Source organism: Marmota marmota, unplaced genomic scaffold (assembly GCF_001458135.2).
Source record: "Marmota marmota marmota unplaced genomic scaffold, marMar, whole genome shotgun sequence".
NCBI lineage: Eukaryota > Metazoa > Chordata > Mammalia > Rodentia > Sciuridae > Marmota > Marmota marmota.
Window position 1 is genome coordinate 19,169,632 of NW_025999913.1, and position 25,434 is coordinate 19,195,065.

General features: G+C 51.3%; 1 protein-coding gene across 3 annotated transcripts in view; it reads left to right on the forward strand.

The window, feature by feature from the left end:
• Nucleotides 1–25,434, forward strand: part of Carmil1 (capping protein regulator and myosin 1 linker 1) — a 151,873-nt gene that overhangs the window by 124,331 nt on the left and 2,108 nt on the right. For 2 of the 3 annotated variants that reach the window (XM_048799882.1, XM_048799883.1), the window contains 7 exons: nucleotides 2,027–2,093; nucleotides 2,293–2,489; nucleotides 7,205–7,317; nucleotides 11,047–11,485; nucleotides 14,603–14,687; nucleotides 15,715–15,927; nucleotides 18,028–18,168. In XM_048799882.1, coding sequence (XP_048655839.1) covers nucleotides 2,027–2,093; nucleotides 2,293–2,489; nucleotides 7,205–7,317; nucleotides 11,047–11,485; nucleotides 14,603–14,687; nucleotides 15,715–15,927; nucleotides 18,028–18,168 — 1,255 coding nt within the window. Of the gene's footprint in view, nucleotides 1–2,026; nucleotides 2,094–2,292; nucleotides 2,490–7,204; nucleotides 7,318–11,046; nucleotides 11,486–14,602; nucleotides 14,688–15,714; nucleotides 15,928–18,027; nucleotides 18,169–19,976; nucleotides 20,001–25,434 lie in introns of all 3 variants that reach the window. The other variant, XM_048799884.1, reaches the window with a different exon arrangement.

Here is a 25,434-nt window from a genome sequence, read left to right on the forward strand (position 1 = left end):
GGGCAACACAATTAGACGTTATTTACATTTGTAAAGAGCTTATAAAATATGACAAAGCAACGGAATGAGCTAGAAGGCATTTTTCTGATATTCAAAATTTTTATTCTCTGGTTTGAGGTGTCCGAGAACAAAATCCTCGGGAAGAAATTAGATCCCCCTTTTGACTGATGTTGGCCACTCAAAATCCTGGTTTTGTGTTTCTTAATATGTCTCTAAAATAGCTAACTGGCCCACTTACAGACGGGCATTAATGTGCAAAAGAGTTTCTATATGTGTATGCTTATGCATATATATATATATTCTCACATAAAGTTATTCTTACGTATTTGAAATGTTATAATTTTCATATATTTACATGTATTTGGTGTCCATTATAGACACTTTACTGAGAGGGAAATTTGAGCCAGATTGTTTTTGCCCATAAATACTTTCTATAAAATCTTAACCAAGAGACACAGGAAAAAAAAAAAAAAATTGGAAGATACCTTTAGTTCATGCACTTTTAAACTTCTTTCCTATTTTCCTTTTGACTCTATAAATGAAATTGCCTGGAAATCATATCGCAGACTCTTTCCTGATCCTCTTCCTACCCAGTGTGCACAGGGTGGGTGGAATTCTGAACTCTCCCAGCTCAACACAGCCAACACCTTGCTACTTGCAACTCCTGAGAATTCATTCAGGCTGCACTTCTGAATAGAGCAGTGGGCCACTCTTCTCGGCCAGCCGCAAGCCACGTGGGCACACTGCCTTCAGACGATCCCTTAGCAGCTGCACCATGGGGACCTTGCTCTTACTCAGCCTTGAGACCTCTTGCTTTGCAGACAGCTGTCCCTCAGGTTGTCTGCCTTTAACGCAGCCTCCCAAGAAGCAGTTCGGAAAGTTTCATTTTGTAATGTAGGAAAACCGTTCAGGATTTAAATATAATTGCTCATGTTTTTCTCTCAACAATAAATAATAGCAAAAGAATGTTGTTATTAAAGCTGTCATAACTGCTAAAACCACAAAGTTATTTGCTTTTAAAAGTCATCATGAACCAATTTATTCTTTGAACAAGAAATGTTTCTCAATCATGTGAAGTTTTTGAGGAAGCCTTGAATGAAAACCTGTTCAATCAGAGTACTCCCACTAAGTTCAGTTATCTCGTAATTTATACAAACACTAGTTTGGCATCTCTCCCCTCCGTCTGCCTGTGTGCCTGCAGCCAGCAGTGTGGTGGCCGACCCTCCCTGGATGTCCCTGGCCCTCCTCCTTGGACGACGTCTTTGCACCTCTCTGACTTGGATTTGGCACTTGAGGTCATTTTGTCATTTGCCGATGACAAAGTTTCCTTCCAGCTTTGACGTTGCGTGATCCTCTTGAAGGACAGATAATGTCTTTCTCTGGGGGTAGAAGCTAATGCTGGGCAGGTTCTCCTGAGTTTTAGCCTTGGTTGGGTTTGGGTTTCCTCGTTTAAAGGACCAGCAGAACCCAGGACATCCTGCTGCAATGCACCAGCGATGGGCTTTTGATTTTTGGTGACTTTTCCTAACTGGTCTTTGCCTGTGATGTGAAGATCCAGATTTTGGTAGCAAACGGTGAAACAGAAAGAGTTAAACTGCTTAAATCATCCAAGTGGCCCCCAGTTCAGGGTGTTGCATGGTGCCGCCGTGACAGTGAACAGGTGCTGCCTCTGTGGAGAGCACTGCTGTCAGCCTTCCCGACTGGCCCTCGTGGTCTTGGAGCCCACCCGCTCTGTCCACCTCAGCATCCTCATGTACTTGGGGTCCAGCTCTCAGCGAGATCCCCTGCTGCTTGCTGTTTTTTCTGACTGTCAGTTCAGATGGTCAGGACTGGGGGAACAGGACAGAGTTAGGCGCATTGCTTGAGAGAAGTGCAGACGTTTAGAAGTTAGCCCTTCAGCCTTGAGCCAGGCCACCAGTGCACTGAGCCCCCCTGCAAAACAGTGGAGCCCATCGTGGTGGTCTGGACTGTGTTGGAGAGGGAAGGCAGCGTCCTGTGCTAAGTGCCTTCTGTGTCTTGTTGCTAGATGACGCCTAAATCCAAGAGGAAGAGCATCCACAGCCGAATGCTGCGGCCTGTGTCCAGGGCCTTTGGTGAGTACCGAGTGACTTGTGACCAGGAAACAGCCCTCTGGGGGACGTTTCTTAGGTCTCCTCTGTGTGGGTGACAACTGAGACTTAGGTGGTTTGCAACTGGGTGTTTGCTGCTCCCTGATAGACTCACAGTGGCTTTCAGGAATTTCCTAGCCTCTGTCTGCATTGTACTCTGACCTCAGGCCTTGTCTTATTTTAGAAATGGAGTTTGACCTTGATAAAGCCCTGGAAGAGGTGCCGATTCACATCGAAGACCCGCCATTCCCGTCCGCCAGGCAGGAGAAGAGGAGCTCAGGGTTTATCTCCGAGCTGCCATCTGAGGAGGGCAAGAAGCTGGAGCACTTCACCAAGCTGCGGCCCCGGAGGAACAAGAAGCAGCCGCCCACGCAGGCCGCGGTAGGTGCCTGTCCCCTGGCCCTGTCCTTCCTGGGAAGACACTCGGGTGCATTGCACAGCCCCGGGACTGTGCAGGCCCCCAGGGCCTCTCTGCAAACTGGGGTGTGTGCAGAGCTCTGGAGCAGGGCTCTGGGAAGTCCTCAGTATCAGATACGCAGGCAGGCTGCGTCTGGGCTCTGAGGACATCTGGGTGCAGAGAGGCCACCTGGGCGTGCGCTCGTGAAGTGTTCGCAGCTGATCTTGGCGGGAACCCCTGCCCTCCCCCCTGCTCTGGGTCCTGAGCCTGATGACCCCCCAGTGCCCTGTGGTGATGAGGGCCCAAGGGGAGCATTGGCCGGCTCAGCAGCCGCTCCTCCTGTGGCAGGAGGACGAGCCTGTGCAGCTCATCCCCCCTCCGTGTGGCTCACCCCCCCCTCCATNGGGTGTGGGCCACTTTGGATGTGTCCTTGAAGGGTATAAACTGCCACTCCCTCCTTCTCGGCCACCATGAGCTGAGCTTTCCTCCCCAGTGCCCTCCTGCCATGATGTTCTGCTCACCCCACCCCTCTTGGTCCACGCCTCCCCCTCCTGTGTGGCCACACTGCCTTACAAAGGTCTGAGACCTTCTTTCCTGTCACCTGTGCTGCTCTAAAACTTTCCTTCTCACTCCTCACACCGAGGTCCCTCCTGCCCCGTCCTGAGCCCATGGCTCTTCCACCACCTGTCACCTCTCGTCCCAGCAGTGACTGGACACAGAAGCTCCGTCCTTCAGGGAGGTGAAGTCCCACTGGCCCCTCCACCTGTGCTGTCACAGTGCCATCAGCCCTGTTTTGGTCCCTGTGGCTCACCTCCACGTGTCCAGAAATCTGCTTGCCTCCTGAGCTCGGGGGCTGCCAACGCCTCAGACTGGACTGTTTAGAACCCAGGCCTCTTTTGCTGCCCGTCCTCCCTCTCGTGGCCTCTCCCCACAGGTGGCACCTGTAGACAAGCTAGAGGCCGGGTGTGACCCTGGTCTCCCCTGTCCCGCCGGCACTCGGGGACGGTCCTTCATTGTGTGAGCTCCCCAACGTCCCGGGGTTTATTTCTGCTGACCTCATCCACATGGCCAGGGTCCTCAGCAGTCACTCAGGCCGCCTTGGCCTCATGGCTCTGCCTGCCCTTGGTCCTGGAGTCCCGTCCAGCTGGAGGGTGACGTACAGCGCGAGGCCACACAGAGGTTTCTGGGCCAGGTCTGGAAGGAGGGCCCCACTTTCCTCTGAGCACTGCCATCCAGAATGTGGCCGGGGGCCTGCTAAGCAGTTCTAACCCCGGGTAGCTGGCACCCAGTGTGGCCAACTCCAGGGGCCCTTCCTGTTTGACCAGCCCTGAGTGTGGGTGCACGTCCTCCCTGGGGGAGGGCCCTCACTGTGGGTGCAGGTCCTCCCTGGGGGAGGGCCCTCACTGTGGGTTCAGTGGGTTCAGGTCCTCCCTGGGGGAGGGCCCCAGCCGTGGGTGCACGTCCTCCCTGGGGGAGGGCCCCAGCCGTGGGTGCACATCCTCCCTGGGGGAGGGCCCTCACTGTGGGTACAGGTCCTCCCTGGGGGAGGGCCCTCACTGTGGGTACAGGTCCTCCCTGGGGGAGGGCCCTCACTGTGGGTTCAGGTCCTCCCTGGGGGAGGGCCCCGGCCGTGGGTGCAGGTCCTCTTTCGGGGGGATCCTGATCCAGGATGTGATCCGGGCTCTGCCTGTGGTGGGAATTGCCTCCCTGTGGAAGGAACAGGCTGCTTCTCATCATTCAAGGAACCAGGCACCAGCATCCTCTGAATAGCCGGCGCCTGCTGCCCAGCGGCCACATGCTCTGGGCACAGTGCTGCGCCCCAGCCCAGGGAAGGCGCGCCCCAGCCCTGGTTGAAGGCCATAAGCCCTGGCAGTACCTGCCCCTGAGTGTTCAGAGCTACAGTGTGAGGAGACCCCGAGGATTTCAGAGTTCTCTCTCCAGCCCCTGCTTCAGCGCTTAAAACCCCCTCGACGACCCTCAGCTGGCCATTCCTCTTGCAGTGACCTTCTGAAGCTGCTGTTTTCTGAAAGCTCTAATTGTTGGCAGAATATTTTTGTGTTGTTGGAAATCTTTCCCTGTAGTTTTAACTTTGCCGTTTCATGTCAGTCTCCTGTAGTAGTACATGTTACTTCAGACTCATACTTGGCAGACTTAGAAATATTTGTGGGTCCCTACTTGAGGTCTTTCCTTCTTCAGTCTAAAATTTCCTCATCTCTTTTCATGCTCCTCATTGATTCTTTCTGGGATCTATTTGCAGGTTTTCTGCTCTGTTGTAATAGACTGCACTGTGGCACCCAGTAAAAAACAGGGTGCTTTGTAGGACTGGCCATCCTCCTGAGCCTCCTCCTCCAAAGACTATGCTTCTATTCATTCAACCACAGGCTGCATCCACCTTTTCTGAACTAACTCAGAAGCCCTAGAGGCTTCTGGTGGCATTTCTTTGAAATGAAATGAGCTGTGTCCACCCCGAGTTGCAAGAGGATCTAGTAAGATGGATGTTCAGTTGATCACATGTATACTGCAGGTGACTAAGTCAGCGAGAGATGGTAGACGTGGATGGATGCACGGCGTTCATTTTATTTCCTTAGGTTCCTCATTCTTGACTTGCTTCCTCAGCTCATCGATTTCCATGTGGGTCATGACGTTTTCCTGTTTTAATGGACTGCTGGGCTTTGTTTGCCAATATCTACATAGGATTTTTGCATCTGTGTGAAAATGAGAGAATCCTATGAGTTTTCTTTTCTTGTCTGGGCTGTTTCAGAGTTATGCTGTGTTCATGAAATCACTCAGGAAGCTCAGTCTCCTTTCCTGGTCTCTGGTATGGCCTGTGTGTAACGGAGATCGTTCCCCTACTGGGGAGGCATCTGGGCGGAAGTCCATCCCTGTGCAGCGAGCCTATGGTGTCTGTGTGGAGAGAGTTCACTGGGATTTGATTTGTTACAGATCCACTCAGGTTGCCGAATTCTTCTTCAGATCATTCTAATGTACTACAATATCGTCCATTTGGCCTAATTGCTCATTCAGTTGTTTATAAAATTCTTTGAAGAGTTTTAATCTCTTTTGTATCAATTGCTATGTTTTTCATTTCTAGTGAATCAAACAATTTTGTGGTTTTTTTATTAGTTTTTTCAAAGAATCAACTTTTACTTTATCCTCTCGTTCATTGATTTTTGTCTTCCATCGTCTTCATTTGATTTCCTTGGGGCTTTTGTTTCTTGATTTGCTTCCTCTGCTCAATGATTTCCATATTTCTCGCCACCTAATGTATGCATAGACGATTCTGTGATTGTTGCTAATTAGCGTGCTCTGGGCATATCTGTTTGCAGAGTTATTAATGCCCCTAATTGTCTGGACTCCCCTCCTGCCCGCGTCTCTGCACCCGGCCTGTGAAGACGTAGTTTTGGCACCTCCTGGTCAAGATCCAGGGGCAGTGCCTCCAGGTTCCCCTGGTGAATCCTCCTTAATGGTCCTGGCAGAGGGGAGCAGAGGGGTCTGCATGGCTGGCCCTCATAATGGCCGGCTGATCTTCCAGCACTCACAATCACTCTTTTACAATGGGAAGCCACCTTCTTGACTTCTTAAACACCAACAGCAGCAATTCCAGTTTTAGTGGCAAACGCCTCCTCAGCCCCGGAGCACAGCTGGGGCTGCCCCAGAGACTCTGCTCTCTCTTCAGTCTGATGCTTATTCTCCCTGACAGTAAAGACCGGAGTCAAATATTTTCCTTTTGCTAGAAAATGAGCTACAGCGGGCACACATGGCCTGGCACTCCTCTTCAGACTCCAGCCCTTCCAGGCTCCAGGTTCCCTGCTGCCCGTCTCCTGGGCGGGCGGAGGCTCCTCCGGCTTCCTCTGGAGCTGCTGACCTCGCCAGCCACCCCGCACTCCCACCCGCTGCTCCCGTCCTTCGTCCCTGCGCTGGCAGAGTTGTCTGGGGTGAGGTGCGGCCCAGCCTCTCGCCTGGCCCGGCCCGGCCTGCAGGGAAGCCGGTGGCTGCTCAGCTCTGTGCCTCCATCCCTGCGCCCCTTCATGTTCTCCACGTCCCCAGGGAGCCCTGGTGCCAGCTGTGACTGTTGCAAAGCAAGGAAGGAAAGGGCTGAGGGGAGGAATTATGTATGCAAGAAAAACCTAGGGTTTTTATGGAGAGTCACTGGAGGGGCGGCTGGAAGGACTCCCCGTGTCAGCCGCAGGCCTGGGGCAAATCGGCCATGAGCCAGGCAGCCTGGTGCTCCCTCCCTGTCCCATCTGTGACTCACCACAAATAGGATGAAGCTCTTTCCTTTTGGGCCCCAAGGCCCGTCGGGAGGGTAAAGTGATGGCCTGCAAAACCCACGTGCACCTCGAGCTCCTCATCCTGCAGGGGCCGCCGCCGCCGTTCTGCTGCTTTCTCGAAGGAAAAGTGATAATAGGAGCACGTTCGGTGCTATTTTACCTTTTGTGACCAAAATGAAAGTTACTCAGAGTTTCGTTCTCTCTGTCACCGAGTTAAAAAGCTCTACTCACTTTGCTGCATGACGTCACCACCAAGCTTCCAGGCGTATCCCGGGGGCCTGCTTCTTCCTGTCTGTGCTGTGGACCTGGCTCCCAGGCCAGGAGATTGTGTCTGGTCCCTCTTGGCCCTCACCTGGTACCTTGCGGCCAGCGGTGCCCGTGTGCTGACTGGTGTTGGGTGTGAACCGCATCACGTGTTTATTTTGCAGGTCTGTGCTGCCAACATAGTCTCCCAAGATGGAGAACAGAACGGTCTTATGGGGAGAGTGGATGAAGGTGTAGATGAATTTTTCACCAAGAAAGTGACCAAAATGGATTCCAAGTGAGTTCAGAGTCATTTCACTAACCATATTACTTAATTCACACTTAAATTACTAACAATTACAATCAAACTTAGGATATCAAGTCTCTTTTTATGTATGGATCCACTATTCTGTGAGGCTTCGAGAATACAGTCTCCTAGCCAGCAGCAGATTCTCCAACCTGCGCTGTGAGCCGAACACTCTGGAGGTGAGGCCTGGCAGCTGTTTCCCTGAGACCCTAAGCCACCTGGAGGCCGCCCAGCCCCATCAGAGTTGGCCTCTAAACAGTCTCTCTGCCTTTCCTGTTAATAAGATGGGGTTTCCCTAGCATAAATCGAAACACTAGAGCCTTTAAGTGCAATTTGCAACAAATTAGTTAATCTACGACTCAAATGCAGATCCATTCCAAAATATGCTCTTAATGTTGATTTTTGTGTCTCTTCACCTGGAGAGATCAAATTTGGGGAAGAGTTTGAACCATACTGATAAGCTGGGGGCAGGCTGGGGACGGGGAAGGAACTAGTCCATTCTGTAGAATCTTGCCTCTGTGGGATGGTCAGGTGGAAATAAATTAAATTTTTTATCCCTAGAAGTCTCTCTTACTGAGTGTCCTAAGCGGTAGGACCCAATTATCTGTCGTTTCTGAGACAGACCTTGAAGCTTCGCAAACTGCACCTGGTAAATTCTGTCCCATCTCTAAGAGCCAAGTTCAGTGCTGTTATCCTTGGGCCCTTTCCCATGCCTGCTCTTTCCCCCTGCTAGAGACTGTCTCTCTGCTGACTTAATACAGCTTTTTAATCCTTTGTACACATCTGTTAGAGTGCACTTGATTCCTTGAGAGTTTGTTTAGGTTATAATTCTTCCACAGCACAGGGAATCGATGAACACATTTTCCACATAAAAGATTCAAGGAATTCTAGCATTGGCTGAGCAAATGGAAAGTCCGTTGTAGGTTGCTTTCAAGTCTGTTTTTCCAAGCAGGGTTCCGCGAGACCCCCCGACTGTCTCCGTCACACCTACAGACGCCATGTGGGCCCCTCTTTTTTAAACTTCAGATCCACATTTAGTTAGAGAGGAGGCTCCTGAGCACTGGTGTGGCCCTCTTGGTGTCACTCCTGCCTAGTGTCACTTCTTCCCTGGGTAACACTTCTTTCTTCTTAACTTCTTTGGAATGAAAGGTGGGGAAATTGAGAAGGCACAAAACCGTCTCCTGCAGACACTGCTCAGGGGAAGTCTGGTCTTGTCCCGGTGCACAAATAGAACTAAATGCCTCAGTCTCCATCAAATAATGGTGGAACCTAGTAAAACTGGTGATCATTTTCATTTCATTTTGTTATAAAAAAAAAAAATAGGTTGTTTGGTATTAAAGGGCAGCGCCTAGGTACAAGTCACGGATAGTATGGACAGAGTTTGAGAATCAGAGTGAAGCATGCTCCTACATACCCGGCTTTAAAGGCTGCTTGTTTCTTTCCCCCTCATATTCCCGTGTCTGCTCCTGTGGCCGTTTGTCTTGCTCCACCGTCCTTCATGATAACCGTTTCCAGGTTGGGATAGTAATCAACTGCTCACTTGTGGCCCCGGTGGTGACGGTGCAGTCTCATGCATCGTCACACTGGGCCAGTGTTCTCGCCCCACACGCTCTCTGCTCCCCGTCAGCATGGCCAGGCAGGCAGTATTCAGTGTCCGCCTCCCTCTAGCCGGGTAACATCCATACCTGGGTCAGGGAGTGCATGAGGACTGGTTTCTTTCCTTCCACGACTTTTTCATGTTTTCTGGGGCTGATGAGTGTCCCTCTTCCATGTGCTTAGTGTTCTGTGTTCTTGTCCCTGACTTGCCCTCTGTCCCCAGTGAAGGCACCAACCCCGTCTGGACTGACTCAGGTGTGCCCAGTCTCCTCCTGGAGCACCTCTCGCCCGCACCTGCCTGGCCCCAGGCAGCCTCTGACCAGCTCCCCTGCTGTGTCCCTGGGACTGCTCACCGTCACCCTGTGCCAGGGTCCCCTTCCCTCGTCCTGTGTCTTCCTCTGCCTGTCTGCTGCAGGCTTAGTTCATTCCCTTGTTTTGGTGGAGCGCATCCTCCAGGGGCTTTCTAAGAAAGGGAGCACGGGAAATGCTCCGTAACCACCTACCTCCCGTTTTGAGTTAACGGTTTAGAATTATGGGTTGGAATTCATTTTACCTTAGAGATGGAGAACTGCTCCATTGCCTTCTGTCTTGGGGTGCTGCTGATAAGAATCCAGTGTCAGTTTGAGCCCTGATCCTCTCCTTGGTTCTGTTTTCCCTGCTGCAGAAGCACTTGGGATCTCGTCTGCATTCTCAGGGGGTGAAATTGTTCGAGGATGTGCTCTGGAGTGGTCTGTTGGGCAGATTCCTGGGCACTCGTGCACTGTTTCTATCTGGAAATCCATGTCTGTTGGTTCTGAACTTGTTCTGGAGTTGCTTTTGTGTGGTTTCCTCTCTTCCTTTTTCTCCGTATGCTGTCTCTTAGACTTCCATCATTGCCTGGGTATTTCCTCTGTTAAACCATGGACACTGCGTGTTCTGTCCGGGTGCATTTTCTTTATCCCTCTGCATGCTCTCAGACACCCCTCAGCTGCGTCTTCCACCCTTACCTTCTCACCTCTGCTGCCTTCTTGTTGCTGTTGTGTTTTGAGGGCATCCTTGTATCTTGGTGGAAGAGTGGGGCAGAAACGTGGTTGCTGGGAGCCTGTGAGCGGGCTGTTTGATGGCAGGCCATGGCGGCAGGAGGGAGCTGAGCGGCCTGTGGTGGGCTCTGATCTCGGGCCCGTGCTCTCTGCAGCCGCTCTCGGGTGCCTGCACTCCAGCAAGCTGGGTAGGAGCGGCACGTTGCTCCGGGGCTGGGAGAGGAGCTGAGGGCTTAGATGGCTGTGGGCAGGCTGCCTTCTGTGCTCCCTCTTCCTCTCCTCTTCTGGAGACCCTGGCTGCTCCTTCCGGAGCCAGCAGATCCACGCTCTTCAGGGCCTTCACTTCAGGGTCGGCCTTCCCAGACCCGTGAGGTCGGTCTGCGCTCATGACTGTTCGGGCCCTGGGCTTGGTTGCTGCCTTTCCCCTGGTGCGGGCTGTGCCTTTTCCATACTTCCCACCCTTTGCTGTGTGTTAGTGGAGACTCAGGGAAGCTGAGTGGGTATTCCACCCTCCAGCTCCGAACGGAAGGCACTTGTCCAAGCGACGCCTCCTGAGAGCTCACTTCCTCTCTCCTCTGCAGTTCCCAGCCTTCCTTTCTGAAAACCTCTCCCAAAGCTCCCTCTCTGCCTTTTAATCTTGATGCTTCTTTCTGTGGATTTTGCTTCTTTTCAAGATTCCAGTCTTGGCTTGGCTTGAGCATGGGGATGGGCGTCCACGTGCTGTCTGACGGGGCGTTGTTGGGTCCCAGGACACTCGGGCCCTCTCCAGGGCCCCTCAGGTAGGGCTAGGCAGCCATCCACTGTCTTGAATCACGTCACTCTGTTGGACAGTCACTCAGGTAGGGAGGCCCTTGACGGGCACCTGGAAATGTGAAGCCTGCCTGCTGCTCCCAGGCCTGCCACTGGGCTTCAGGCTCGCACTCTTGATTTGTCCATGCCTCAGTTTCCCCCGGGTGGGTATGACGACGGCCTTCCACATGCCTTCTCTTTCCCAAGTCCAAGGAGGCAACTCAGAAGTGCTTAGAATGATGGCTGTCTGCGGACTGAGCCCTGTGGAGCTTACCCCCAGTCCAGCCAACAGCTTTTGTCTTGGTTTGAAATGCAGGAGATCATCCGCGAGAGGCTCCGAGTCCCACGAGTTCGGGGAAGGAGGGGATGAGAAGAAGAAGCGAGATTCCCGGAGAAGCGGCTTTCTCAATCTGATCAAATCCCGGTCCAAGTCCGAGCGGCCACCCACAATTCTGATGACAGAAGAGCCATCCTCACCGAAAGGGGCAATCAGAAGCCCAGCCCTGGACACGCCCAGGAAGGAGACCAAGGCGGCCGAGCCCAGTGGCAATGCCGAGCGCCCGGAGGAAGTCAAGACGCCCGACTCCCTCGAGGAGAGCCCCGGGGAGGAGGGGCGGCCGGAGGGGCGGCTGGAGCGCAGCGACAGCAGGAGCAGCCCCCAGGGAGGGCGGCGGTATGGCGTGCAGGTGATGGGCAGCGGCCTGCTGGCCGAGATGAAGGCCAAGCAGGAGAAGAGGGCCGCGTGCGCACAGAAGGTGAGGCAGCCCGCGCGCCAGGCTTGTCCTTCTGCGGACGGCTGTCCCCGCTCAGCTTCTGTGGGTGAGGGAGGCTCAGGAAAATAGTCTGTCAGTTAAATAAACATCAGAATTGAAAGATGTGTTCCCGCAGAGCCTCAGCCATACGGGAGGGCAGCGTTGCCCTGGGCCCCAGGCTGCTCTCCCCAGGAGCCACAGCGGCTTTTAGAGCAGGGTGTGGGGTTTAGGCAGGAGCCCGTCCCCCGCACGCAGGCTTGTCCTGTGCTCACGTGTGTAGCAGCATGGCAGGGCTGCTCCAGGGAAACCCTTGCGTCCCACAAGAGACAGCTGCACACGGAGGCCTGAGGGCAGAGGGAGGAGGCTAACGAGAGTCCTGAAACCAGATGGGGTCAGTGAGGGCAGCATCCGCAGCGGTCTCCCTTTCCAAACTCAGAGACTTTGCCTGCTCCAGATTCAAATGGCAAAGGAAAAAGTCAGGGAATCTTGTTAAGCTGACGGAATGTTTGCCCAGCCGTGGACAGGTGATGCCCACTGCCATGGGCAGCTAGTGTCCACTGCCGTGAAGGAGAACTTCATGGTCAGAAACTGCTGAGTCCGGCTGAGAGCATCACCTGTTCCTTCGGCCTCCTTGTAAACGTCGGGGAGTGTTTTCTTTCCTTTTACCTCTGTTTCTTCTGCTGGCACTTAAAGGAGTTCATCTTTGTTGTGATCGTTGAGAAACTGTCCATATTCAACTCCAGGTTAGTTTCTGGACATTGTCTTGAGCTCTTTTATTTTTACAAAACTGAGCTCACCAAAGAAAGGAAAATTAATATCAAAGTATTAGAAGAAAACAGCTCCCACCATCGAAGCCTCAATTTGCAGAAACAGAGTGGGAAAGTGCCGACCAGGTACGGGGCCCTTTTGAATTACTCCTAGACAACTGTTTTCCACTAAACCCTGCGTCTCCCGGGGTTTGCAGCCCCTCACCCCCAGCACCTGATCTGTAGTCCCTACTTCAGGTCCCTCCAGCTCGCTCATCAGCTTTGGGGTGGGAAGACTGCACAGCTGCACTCTGCTAATTCACAAATGAGGCTTGGTGTGGCTGTCACGGCTCAGAATTCCAGAGAAATGCCCCAGCCACATCGTTAGGGAGCCAGGTGCCCAGGCGTTTAAATTTTAATCCATTTTTTTATCAATTTCTTTGTAACCACAAATAGACTGTTTTCACCATGAGCTGTTTATCATTTCCAGTGATGAACAGCTACATCCTGGTACAAAGATGAGAAATTCCAGAGTTTTTTTTTTTCCCCCACATGCTTTGGATTGATACGTAAATTGACTCAAAGTGACAACATCCTTAAGGTCAAGTGTTGATTGTGTCCAATTGAGCCTTATACCAGTGTTCCCTGAGCGCCATCTGGTGTCAATTTAAACAACCACCATCATTGAAATCCTTAATATTTAGGGGGTATTCCATCAGAATAATAAAATTTTTCAAAAGTTATCTTAGAATATTTTTCCCTAAAATTCCACTCTGATTTTTCTGAAGGTGGTGGGCGCCTCTGTGGTCAGTGTGCCTTTGGTGAGGCAGAGTCCTCAGCCTCCTCTGCACAGTGTTGACATTTAACACGTGTTTAAGAAAGAGCTGTGATGATTGGCAGGACCCCATTTGATCCTTATCTTGCAGTCAGTCTTGGGGTTCACATCTACTGCAGGAAACCTGTGAGGGCAGACAATGAAGCTACTCTCAGAATTGTTCTTGAGATGCAGACCAGAGAGGTTCCCAGGGTACAAAATATAAGGAGGTCCACACTCCCTTGCAAAAGCCCAAAAGGACAGGTCCCTGTTGGGATTTCATGGTGTCTGGCCAGGCCTTGCAGATGCTCAAGCGGGGCACAAAGGGTGGCTGGGCTTTCTATCCCTCGGGTCACTCTTCCATGGGGATGTCAAGTAGCAGGCCCCCAGGGCTGCCAGTTTCTCCTCCAAGGCCTGCTCAGCACCCTCCACTAGAGAAAATACTTCCGTGGTCTTGCTGAGAGATGCCGAGAATCCTTGGCTCTTCCTCCCCAGAACCAAAGCCCCCGGGTGTGTGTGGGGACAGACTAGCAGGCACAGTGAGAGTCAGACCTCAGTGTATTTCATATGATCTGCATCATCAAGTCCAGTGTGAAGCCAGGAAAGGGCCGCAGACTGGATTCCCAGGTCTGTGCAGAGGACGAGTGAGCAGGGGTGGGCAGGTCACCCTGCCTCCGCGGTTGGTCTGTTAGGTGAGAGGCAGCCGTAGCCAGGCTCTGCCGGCAGGATTCTTGGCTAGGGAGAGTCAGGCGCTGGACTCGTTCTTTTCATATGTCTTTCGTGTGTGCGCCCCTGGCACCACTGCAGACTTCTGCTCTGCAAGGGCAGAAGCTGATTCCGCTCCGTTAGGGTTACCTCCAGCCCTAAGACAGTGGCAGTGATCCTGCCCCCTCCTGGCCTCACAGCCTCCTCCCCCTGCAGGTCTTCTAAAAGTTGAGGGTCTGGGATGTTAGTCCATGGTAGAATGCTCGTCTAGCATGTGGAGGCCCTAGGTTCCATCCCAGCACTGAAAATTTAAAGAAACAAAAACAGAAAAGAATCGAGGCCTGTCCACCAGTATTTCCCTCCTGATGAGATCCACATCTGGGGTTCTGCCTCGGTGACAAGGAGGACTTTGCCCATTGTAGGCCCCCTGGACACCTATGTTGTCATAGGTCTCCACTGATTTAAAAACTAGATGTTTGAGAATCCAAACTTGTAGAGCCCTGGAAATTAGAGTGTAAGTGTTCCTCGCACAGAGCATCAGGGCTGTGAGCTGGCACAGGTGTTACAGGGACTGTAGGAAGTGTCACCCACTCAGCCACCTCCCAGCCCCTGCACTCTGTCCTATGGGAGCCTCCTGGGAACTCCCACACGTGGACGCAGAGCAGGGACAGTAAGCACTGGGCAGAGGTGCTTCTCCCAGCTTCCCAGCAAGAGGACCTCAGGACGGATGGTCAGATGAGCACTGTAACCGTGGCAGAGTCCCTAGCTATCTTGTGTTGTCATTTATCATCTGTTGTTTTTATTTACACATCAAATAAACATGCAGTGTTTGGGGGTGTTGCTTGAATTTTGTAGAAGCTTGGCAACGAGGCCGTCTCCCAGGACTCCTCCGGCAGCCCGGCCTTGAGCAGCGTAGAGCGGTTGGACGGAGGAGGGGCAGGTAAGCAAGGCCACCGCCATCACTCCTAGGAAAGTCCCTTACCTCTGCTTCCCCTGTGACTGACAGAAGAGGAGGGTGGGAAGCAGTGGCTGCCTGTGCTGGGTGCTCCCAGCTCCCCCTGAAGCACAGGTGCCTTGCTTGTCAGCGCCAGCTGTCTGCAGGTGACAGGCCACCCGCCACTGAGCTGGGTGACACTTCCTACAGCCTGGTGCTTGACACTCGCCTCTTCTCGTTTCTCAGGGCAGAAATTCCAAACACTGTGTTCACTGAGAATTCCTATTGTGGGCATTTTCATGAAAGGGACTGGGAGCATGGGGACAGCACATGTTTTTAAATACACGCCGCATGTGGCATGGGAAGGCGGTGTCCACTTGAGAGGAGGTGGTGGTCCAGTGGCTTGCCATACACACAGCCTGTGCCCTTTGTTCCTCTGACCCATTAGGTCAGTGGAGGGCAAGATTCTGGAGACGGAGCCTGGTGAGGGGTTGTGAATTGCATGCTGGAATTCTGGTGGGGCCACTGGGTGTCCTTGCTGTTGTGTCCTCATGCCGCGAGAGCAGGTCTGTCAGTCACCCTCAGCTGGCTTGGCTTGGCCAGTTGTTAAGTGATGGCAGCGGTGTGAATGGAGGCCAAGGTAGAGGTAGCACTCTGGACCTGCTGTGGCGTCAGCCTGGCCCTCTCCACTCCAGCCCTGCGGGCACAGCCTGGCTGTTTTCTGGAAGATAGGCGCCTACAGTTGGCGCCAGGTCTGAGAGACCTGGAGGCCTCGGATGCATTGAGCTCCGTGCTGCCCTTGGCTGCTGTGGAGCTGTGCACTGGGTCCCCCTTGCCACCTCTGGGTCTGGTCAGGAAAGCCCCTTGAGCCCACTGCTTTCCTATGGAGAATATTAGTCTTTCACCAGTGAGTTTTGTTCTGAAATATCTGATGAGAAATGGCAGTGATTGATTGCCACTGACTTCTGCCTCCAGGATGTAGGTATTTCAGCTTTGATCTGTAACACAGGCTTTTTCTGCTGCTTCATTTTAGTGCCTAAACTGCCCCCAGGTCTCCCAGAAAACCGCTTTGGTCTGGGAACACCAGAAAGGAGCACCAAAGCAGAGCCCAAAGTGGAGGTGGGCTCCAGGTCTCGGAGTTCGTCCAGCAACCCCACCAGCCCCAAGCCCCTCCTGCAGTCCCCCAAGCCCTCCCTGGCAGCACGGCCCAGCATCCCGCAGAAACCAAGAACCGCCTCCCGGCCCGGTAAGGACAGGGTTTGGCTGGGGTCACGCCATGGCCCGACAGCTCTCCAGGCTGTCTGCCTTGACAAGAATGTCTGCGTCGGGTCTCTTACAATTCTGTGAGAATTCACACATACGAAGTTGAAAGGGTGGTATTGTGAACGCCGTCTCGACTCACCTCTTAATGTCTCTCACAGTTAGGCAAACGGAGTACATCCATGGTCAGGTCTATGGCTGGTCAGCACTGAGCGGGTAACGCTGGGCCAGGCTCTGTTCCACCTACCTTGTGTGGACCCACCCCCAATATGCACATCCCACCCCCTTTCACAGATGAGATAGTGAGTTTGCCAAGCCACACGGGGCGAGCAATAGCCAGATGTGGTGACCCCACCACCCGTAGCAGCAGACAGCCTTCTGGCCCCCTTGTGGGCACGCACACTGTGACACCAGAGGCGCAGCTCATCCTGGTCATCCATTCTTCAATGTGTGGGTGACCCGTGTGGATCAGGAGAAGCAGGGTCCCATGTGTCTAAACTGTCCCACTCGGGGGTCTTTCTCGTTTCCTCTCATGCTCACCTTTTCCCCCGGCAGCCCTGGTGGACATTCTGCAGTCTTCACAGTCCTTTGGTCCCTTGAAAAACCCATTGAATAGTCTGCACAAAGCCACAAAGAAAGGGTACACCAGGCTCCCTCAAGGAACTGACCCCTGCCGCAAATCACTTAGGACGAACAGATTGTACTCAGACTTTTTCACAAAGAAGTCTTTATGAGTGGGGAACGCAATTTTTAATACGGAAAATATCCTTATAAAGGGAATGGGGGAAATGGAGGCAAAGCAAACAGTTTAAAATTTTTTTTAACAAAAAGCAAGATCTTTCAGGGTGTGGTGGTGCACACACGTAATCCCAGTGACTCAGGGGGCTGGGGGGCCGAAGATTTTATGTTGCTTCCAGCCTCAGCAGCTTAATGAGGTCCTAAGCAACTTAGCGAGTGTCTCAAAGCAAAAATAAAAACAGGCTGGAGACGTGGCTTCAGTGGTTAAGTACCTCTGAGTCCAATCCCCAGAGACAAAAAGAAAAAAGGAAAGGAAAGCAAAACCTCAAAAAGGAGGTCTGATTCTGACATTTTTACCAGCTGCTGGGCCTCTAGTGAGGAACCAGCCTTTATAAAGAGGAATCTGCCCTGGTTCAGAGCATTTTGGCTCCCCATTTGCAAATGCTGAATATCAGATCAGCTGGATTCCTAATATTCTGTTGCAGGAACTTTTGATTTTCAGCTTATGCTGGACATGTTCATTGCTTCCCTAGTACTAGTATGCCAAGAGTCGTGTTAACAAGCTAACGCTTTTATAGAGCTTGGGAAGCCAGTGGGCACTTCCCCTGCCCCGTGTCACTCCTTTCCCCACGGTTCTGAGGGGGCGTCAGGGTCTCCGTGTCCATGGTGAAATTAGGGGACTTGGGTTAGAGGTGGAGGCCAAGGAGAAGCGGCTGTGGGTCGTCCTGCACTTGAGTGCACTGCTCTCCCAGCCACAAAAGGAGCCTGGTCAGTCAGTCCCGAAAGCAGCGCTGGCTGGGGATTGAGATGAGGATTCTAGTCCCAGCTCTCTGGCCATCTTTTTAGCTTAGCATTTACTCTCCATTTGTCCAGTGATCAAAACCCTTCACGGTTGACAAAATCCATGATTCCAGATTATCCCTAGGGACATCAGTATGTGCTTGTAGGTGCTTGCACATGTGTGTGCATCTGTGTTGTGGCTGCTGCACTGTGAAATGTGTAAAGTCACATATCTTAAAACAGACAGCTTTGTGTTTAAGGCAGAAGGACGTGTGGCTCATAGTCCACCTTCAAATTTCAGCTATTGAAGTGTCAAACCTGCAGGGAAAACCACATCTGTGAAGATTCCCACCTTTTCCAGTGTTCGTTATTGTTTGTTTATTACTTGTGCATGTTCACTGAGCAGAAACACAAAAGTAGTTTTTGGCCAGAAAAATTCTAGGATGCTTTTCTGTTCTTATGAGTCATCTGTATTGAAAGGTTTACCTGGTGAGGTGTGTGTGTGTGTGTGTGTGTGTGTGTTTTCCGGGTGTGGAATGGCTTGATTCCTGTGTTCGTGTCTCCACAGAGGATGCCCCAGACTCTCCATCTGGTCCCAGTTCCCCTAAAGTCGCCCTTCTTCCTCCTGCCTTGAAGAAAGTGCCCATGGACAAGGACAGAGACAGCCAGAACAGCCCCCAGCCCAGCCCCCGCGTGTTTTCCCAGGAAGGTGAGAACTTTCTCTCTCTGGGTTTCTCTGTCCAAGGAGGGCAGTTCAAGGAATTAATCCTGGACTCAGCCAGTGTCTTGGGGCTCAGGTCAGCGTTAGGTCTTTGGAAGCAGAGCATCTCCTTCGTTCAGGAACTCAAGCTTCCCAGAGGCCACAGGTCCTGCAGGTGTCCCCTGAGATGCTCCTCCATGGTTCCCAGCAGGTACGATTCTGGAACCTGATCGTGCTACCTGTAGATTTCTAGTCCCTGTTATTCCAAGGAGAGCGGCCTCTAGCTGTCGTGTGCAGCCGCTGCTCTGCAGTGCCCCCCCCCTGGCCTGGGAGATGCTAGCCACCGTGCCTCCTTGCTCCCCAGATCCCACCGGGTCAGTTGTCAGGGGATGGTGTGGTTGGGGTCTCCATGGCACCTGCACCACACCTCTCCCACCTCCCCCAACCTCCAAACGCACAGATGGCTTTGTTCTGTCCATGGAAGGCGTCATTTAAATGCTGTCCCTCGGCCCCACCACCACCTACAGACACATCCTGAGCCACCTGCAGGTTCTCCATGTGGCTGGAGCGGCTCTTTATTTCACACGTGTTCCGTGCCCGCTCTGGCTCTGTACCTGCCTCAGCCTGTCTCGGGTTGAGGTTGACAGAAGGTGTTGCTAAGTCCTGACTTAGGGTCTTTGGTCCCCTTACAAAAATGACCCCCTTTCTCCACTTCATTCTGCATATTTATTTGGTGGGCAGAAGTCTCTGTCACCTATTGGCTGTCAATAAAAGAAGAAAGGGTTTTGACTGAAGCTGTTAAGCACCACTTTTGTGAAATAGAGAAACTAAAGCCACGCGAGTGGCCATTCCCCTAGTCTCCGCGAGGAGCGAACAGTCCCATTACAGCCGAAGCCCGTGGGAGACTCGCTACAAGGAAGAACCGTGCCGAGCTGGTGCAGGTGCCTGGGCAGCAGGTGTCCCCAGCAGCCCATTCTTGCCACACAGCCCCCAACTCCTGCCCTCATCGTCCCTCTTTCTGTAACTGCTGACTGCGTATCTGTTTTTAAGGAAGCTTTGACAAAACCTGAGAGTTTTATTGGGGAGAAACTGGGGGTGGGGAAGGCACAGGTACCATAACTGGGAATGTTCATCCTGTTAAAAGCCATTGAGACACTGAAGGATTCAACCCCTACCTGCTCCCACAAAAGTCAGAAGGTTGAGTAAAAACTCGCTGTTAACAGTTTTGGAGTATGGTATTTTTAAAAAATATTTTAGTTGTAGTTGAACACAACACCTTTATTTTATTTATTTTTATGTGGTGTTGAGAATCGAACCCAGAGCCTCGCATGTGCTAAGCAAGCGCTCTACTGCTGAGCCACAATCCCAGCCCGAGTATGGTGTTTTCTACCAAACATTTTGATTGCCTGTGGATCATCAAAACAAAGCCTGGAGCACCCACCAGCCTTGGGTGGGAACAAGCTCGGAGCCGTCTAGTAGCAGGGGCACATGGATGGCTTGGCAGGCTGCCAGGAGGGACGCAGGCTGCGGAGCCTGTGGTTCTGGTGACGTCTGGGGGCCCCTCCTCTCCTCTCGCAGTCGGTGGCGTGGCTCATGCCCTCTTCCCAGTGGCTTGTTGGGCTGCTCTCCACGTGGGATCCAGACTGAACCAATATGCGAGGTCGGGTGGGATTCCACTCCAGCTGTGCTAGCTCTCTGCCAAGATGGGGGGCACACCTGAGCTGCTGCCCTCGGCACTGCCTGTGCCCACTCCCGTTTCCTGCTCCTCGTTCACACTGGTATTTCCTTTCTTTGTCCCCTGCCTCCCTGTGGACTAGCCTGCCCAGCCAACTTCTAAACAGGTAACTTCTGTGACTCTTCCAGATCATTCCACAGTGAGCATGATTTTCATCGGGCCATCGTGTAATCACACTGGTCGTGCTGGGGCTTTTCTGTAGGACTCTCGGGCAGACGCAGAGCTCACCTCATTTGTTCGCCATTTCCATCGAGTTGGCTTTGAATTCCACAGTCGGTGGGGTCTCTGCCAGAACCAACTGTGAGCTCCCTGAGTCCTAAGTCGGGTGGGTGATTTCACTTCTCATTGTGGGGTCGACATTGGTGTACTTGCTACTGAAGGGTAAAGGAACCCTTTTCCTGAGGAGTAGTGCATTCAGGTCATGACAGTAGAGGGAAAGGACCTCAAAACTGCACTGGGCCCTGAAGAAGAGGACGTGAGTGCAGCTGGACATGGGCCACAGCAGCATCTGGCCAGAGCCTGGGCCCAGCACATGGCCAGAGCCTTCAGCTGCGCCACCCACCCCGGGGTTAACTGGCACTAAAAAGCACACGCTTCACTCGGGTGGCTCAGCTTGGGACGGGTCGGGACTCTCAGCCTTTCCTTATTCTAATGGCAGCAGGATGGTCCTTGTATTTGGGACGATAAAGTACTGACCCAGCAATCCAAAGCTAGAGAACCTTATGAGAGGGTCAAGTTACCCCGGGGACTTGGCCATTCCAATTTTTGTGAGCGAACAGGTTTATTTTTATATTTGGGGGCTCTTCCTTTTTACCTTTCTGTTAAGTTCCGAGTGGGCATGGGCAGGGACTCTGAGAGGACTAGTCTTCCCCTTGGAGGATGCTGGCCCAAGCCCTTGACTATTAAAGGAAAGATCAATAGGAAGCCCTGGGTGCAGACCCCGGTCACATGGACATTTTATGATTCACCATGAAAGAAAAACACCTGGTAGTCCAACACTCAGGAACAGTTGGTCTCTTTTCCAGCACTTGCTCCTAAGACCTGTGTCTTCCATTTGGCCCCCTAGAAAAGTGCGTCCCGTCTGTTCAGGTGAGAGGCCCCGAGACAAAAGGGAGGCCAGTCTCAGTTCGGCCTTAGCCACACCCTCCAGTGGGAAGGTTCTAGAGCACACGCTGCTGACCCTGGGAGGAGTCATCCATTATGGTTGAACTGCTGCTCGTCTCCCTGGTTAACAACTTTTATAAACACGACTCGAAGTATTGTGTAGAGGAAACGTTGACATCATACGAGAAGAACACAGAGACATTCTGAACAGGGAGGAACAGGGAGATGCCGCCAAGGACCTGTGCCCTGGAGTGAGGCGTGGTCTTCCTGTCCACTGGGTCAGGGTTGGCAGGCTGTGTCCCTGCTTCGGGGGCAGGTGTGTGGCCAGCAGCTAGTGCAGCTCCGTGCCCTTTGCCCCCTCCTGGCAGAGCTTTCAGAACATAAGGTAGTGGCAGTGACCTTACGACAGGATGAGTGTGTTTGCAGAAAGGTAAATCGAGCTCCTACCCGAGCCCTCCATCACACAGTCGACTTCCTGTGGCACCTGCGCTTCACAGCCCCACGAGTCCCGATGCCTGCAGTGGGCACTGTCGCTTGGAGAACTCTGCTTGACGCGGATTTAAGAGCAGATGGTGGCTCGTGCCTCGTCAGCACCACAGGGTTGGGAGCCTGCTTCTCAGCAGGTGCTCTCCCGGCTGGGGTTCTGACGCAGTCCGGCCAGCTGCCGGGTGGCGGTAAGGACCCCACCACAGCGCCAGCAAGACAGCAGGTCCCGCAAGCACAGGGCATCCTGTCTGGGCCAGGTCGCAGTGGCCTCACCCTCTTGTGTTGTTTTCGTGGTGTTCGCTCGCAGAGCGAGGGCTCCATGCTGGCGGCCTTGGCCCGGCCCTGTGCTGTCAGAGGACTTCCTGAGTGGACTGGCCTGCAGACACAGTTAGAAGAACTCTCCTTTTCACAGTGAATCCCTGCTATTGCCAAGAAGGTCTCTGCTAACTTCAGTCACAGAAGCTACACGAGTCACACCTAAGGCATTTATCTCCTGAAGAGCACTGGTTACTTTTGAGCATGTATCGTCAAAGTCTCTGTCTCTGTATTGCCCCTTACGGTAAGGACACATGAGGTCACGGAGATGTCTCTAGATCCTGAAGGTTACCTTGGAGCTTTTTTATCTGCTAACTCTAACACTTACTAAGACGCACCTTTGGTGTGGTGGTCCTCCTTCAAGGACCACTCATTCCACCCAGAGGGACCACCCCACTAAATCCTCCAGGCCTCGAGTGAAGGCGAAAACAGGGCCACCCAGGAAGGCCCAGTCCCAGGAGGGCAGGGGGTTCTGCTGCTGCCTCAGGCTTTCCCTGACCTCACTGGCTTCGGGTCCCCCGTGATGGGCTGCATCAAATTCTGATGGAGTCAAATCGGACCATCTTGTGTTAGTTCTTCTGCCCTAATTTTTTGAAAAAACACCAAAAAGTAATTCTTGCAGGAGCTTCAGCTGAAGTCATTCTGTGTCTGATACGTTGATTTTGTTGTGTTGGTGCGTAGCCTTGACTGTCTTCACATAGCCGTCTGCTTTCTGAATAGATCCTGGCCCAAAACTAGCATTTATCAGAGCAATGAATGAAACCTTGGTGTTTAATTTCTTTTAAGTCTTTTAAGAACATCTTTGTTTACACTAAAACAGCTTTCTTAATTTCCTAAATCATGCTTTTGTGAAACAATTATTCTCAAAGCATGCTGCGTATTTTTATCATGACTGCTGAGTTTTAACTACGTGGCTATTTTACTATTGGTTTGACAGATAAAATGCTTTATCTCTTTTACTGGAAATATTTGTAACTGCATCTTTTGAATTCCATATCATTTTCTCTCTGCCATCTAATTATAAGCTATGATATCTTCATTATCACATGTTCTATTTTCTTGAAGAAAACGGTTGCTTTTGTTTGGCTTTGTGTGGTTTTGGTTTTGGTTTTGGTTTCCAGTGGTGCTGGAACCCAGGGCCTCGTGCCTGTTGGGTGGGCTCTGCCACGTGCTGCACTGGGCCTGGCTTTATGTGTTACCATGGAGCCTTCTGGCTCAGCAGCCGGTTGCAGGACTCCTTCTGACTACCACTTGCTTCTTCTGTGATCCAACCTTAGCTCTGTCCTAGAATCCATAAGCCAGTTCTCTCTTCTACATTTTATCCCCAGATCCAGGTTTCATGTCCCCTGTAGGAATTCTTCAAGAGAGATTTAGCAGTTGGTTGGCATTTTTGGCTGTTGCTAGAGAGAATAAAAAATCAGTGCCAACTACTGAGAATTATTTTAAGGTCATCAGAATGTTTTCCTTCTGGAAAATATGGATATTAGTGGAGCTTACAGTGGAGAAAAATTTTCATAGGAATCTCTGGTCCTCAGTTTATGTGCATATTTCAGGAGGTTTAAAATCAGCATGTATATATTTGCATATATACATATGCAAAGTCGGATCATCTTCAAAAATGGCAGACTTCATCTTTGAGCCTCTCCACACAGTTATTGCCCCATAAACAGGATGTGAATATGCACGCAGGTGTTCACGTTGAATAAATTATCTGTTCATTTACTTGAGTGTCCTTTATCAACTAATAGTGCGTGGAATAGTAATTAACACAAACACATGTACAGAAACACTCTGGCATTAACCACACAAGTGCTTGCATTGAAGAAGTGTTCCAAAGCAATCTGATTTTTTTTAACCTCTAAAATCAAGCTGCCTAGGAGGAGGTCTGTCTGAATTAGTAAAAAGTGTAAATTCTATAAATGTTTTAAAAATAAATTCTGAAGTTTTAAGTTTCAAGCAGACATTATTCTACTTAGACCTGCCTTTAATGGAAGCCTGACCAAACTGACTTCCATAGAATTGTAATTAGCCTCTTAATTATATGCAGTCACATAGATGCTCCCTAGGGGCTGGAAAACACACTCGACAGGAACATATCTCCTACACAAGGAGATATGTTCCTGCATGAATCAGGCTGGAGGCGGGAGCCCAGTGCATTAGCTGTGTGACTAGGTCTTTGGCCTCCTCATTTCAGTTTTTCTGTCTGAGTGGTGCCCACCTACAATGCTAAGGACATGCCAGCCTGGTCTTGGGCTCACTATCACATGCATTCACAATTGATTGAATTTAATCAAAGAAGAATGAGGATTTTTTTCTCGCTCTGATGCTGGAACCCAGAACCTGGCGTATGCAAGGCAGTGCCTTTCCCCGAGCTGCCCACCAGCCCCTGAGTGAATTTTCACCATGTCACCCCACAGTAAATGCTTGAGCAGCCTCTTTGAAATAATGTGCTGTTTTTTCCTCTTGGTAACTGTGTAGAGAAAGTGCAGTTCTGTCCTTGTGACTGGCACTGGCTCTGCATCACTCACAAGTGTGAACTGGGCGACGTTTACCTTTCCTCCTACTCCACCTGCTGTTCCGCTGTCCCCGCCCTGCAGGACAGGGTCAGTGACCTGAACTCTGTGGGCCACTCCTGTGCTGCACCTCTCTGAATCCCAGCCTGTTGCCATAGTGACCTGGCCCAGGGGCCTAGTTCGGTTTCTAATCTATGAAATAAGCATCGTTGGTTACATGAGTTTCCCTGCTCCCGAGTCGTCTCACATACGTGAATTGGACCTCAGATTTCTGGGGAGCCAAAATATTGATGAAAAGTTTGATTATTGTTTTAAAAGAAGGATTAGAGAAAAAGTTTGCTCTGAAGCAGATCACCATATTTATTTCTTCCCTTGAGGCTGTGGTGTTGGAAGTTGGTTGAGTTGTTTGACGTAGGGCGATGACTATGTCAAATGGTTTATTGGTTTAAAATACAGTGAAACCGATTTCTAGCAAGTTTCTCAAGTGGTGCTCTGCTTTGAAGTTGAAGGGCTTGCCAAGCCTCTCAGGCTGTGGGGTTCATGACTTCCCTGCTCCCCAGTCTTGGCATCACTGGGGCTGAGAACCTGCAGGATCCGAACGAGAGTCAGATTGGTTTTGTGACAAAGCACAAAATATCTGCAGACCATATAGTAATCTTCTTTTTGTGAGTGTAGCTTAACAACAACTTTCAAAAGACCAATCACACAAGGACATTTAATTTTTTTCTCCCAGCACAAACTTAAAATGAAGAACAATGATAATATTTGTTCATTGTATTCTTCCCCATCTGAGGTTTTTGTCAAAAGCTGTGGGGCAAAAAGGAATCAAAATTATTTTTTATTTTAACTAAGATTTGAAAAGATTTTTTTCTTTCCAGAATTTTGGATGATTTCAATTTATTTTTTTTTCTTTCTTTTCTTTTAATTTCAGTTTAATATCATTAAATGAAAATTTGAATTTTCATTCCAATTATTATCCAGAGACCAGAACCTGGCCCTGTCGATCCTGTTGGCAAGTGCGATAATATGTTTGTATTTTGACCCTTAGGTTTAGTGAGTTTTCACTTCCTGAAACTCAGTTCAATGAGTTAAATATTTAAATAGAGAGCTCCTGGCAAGAGG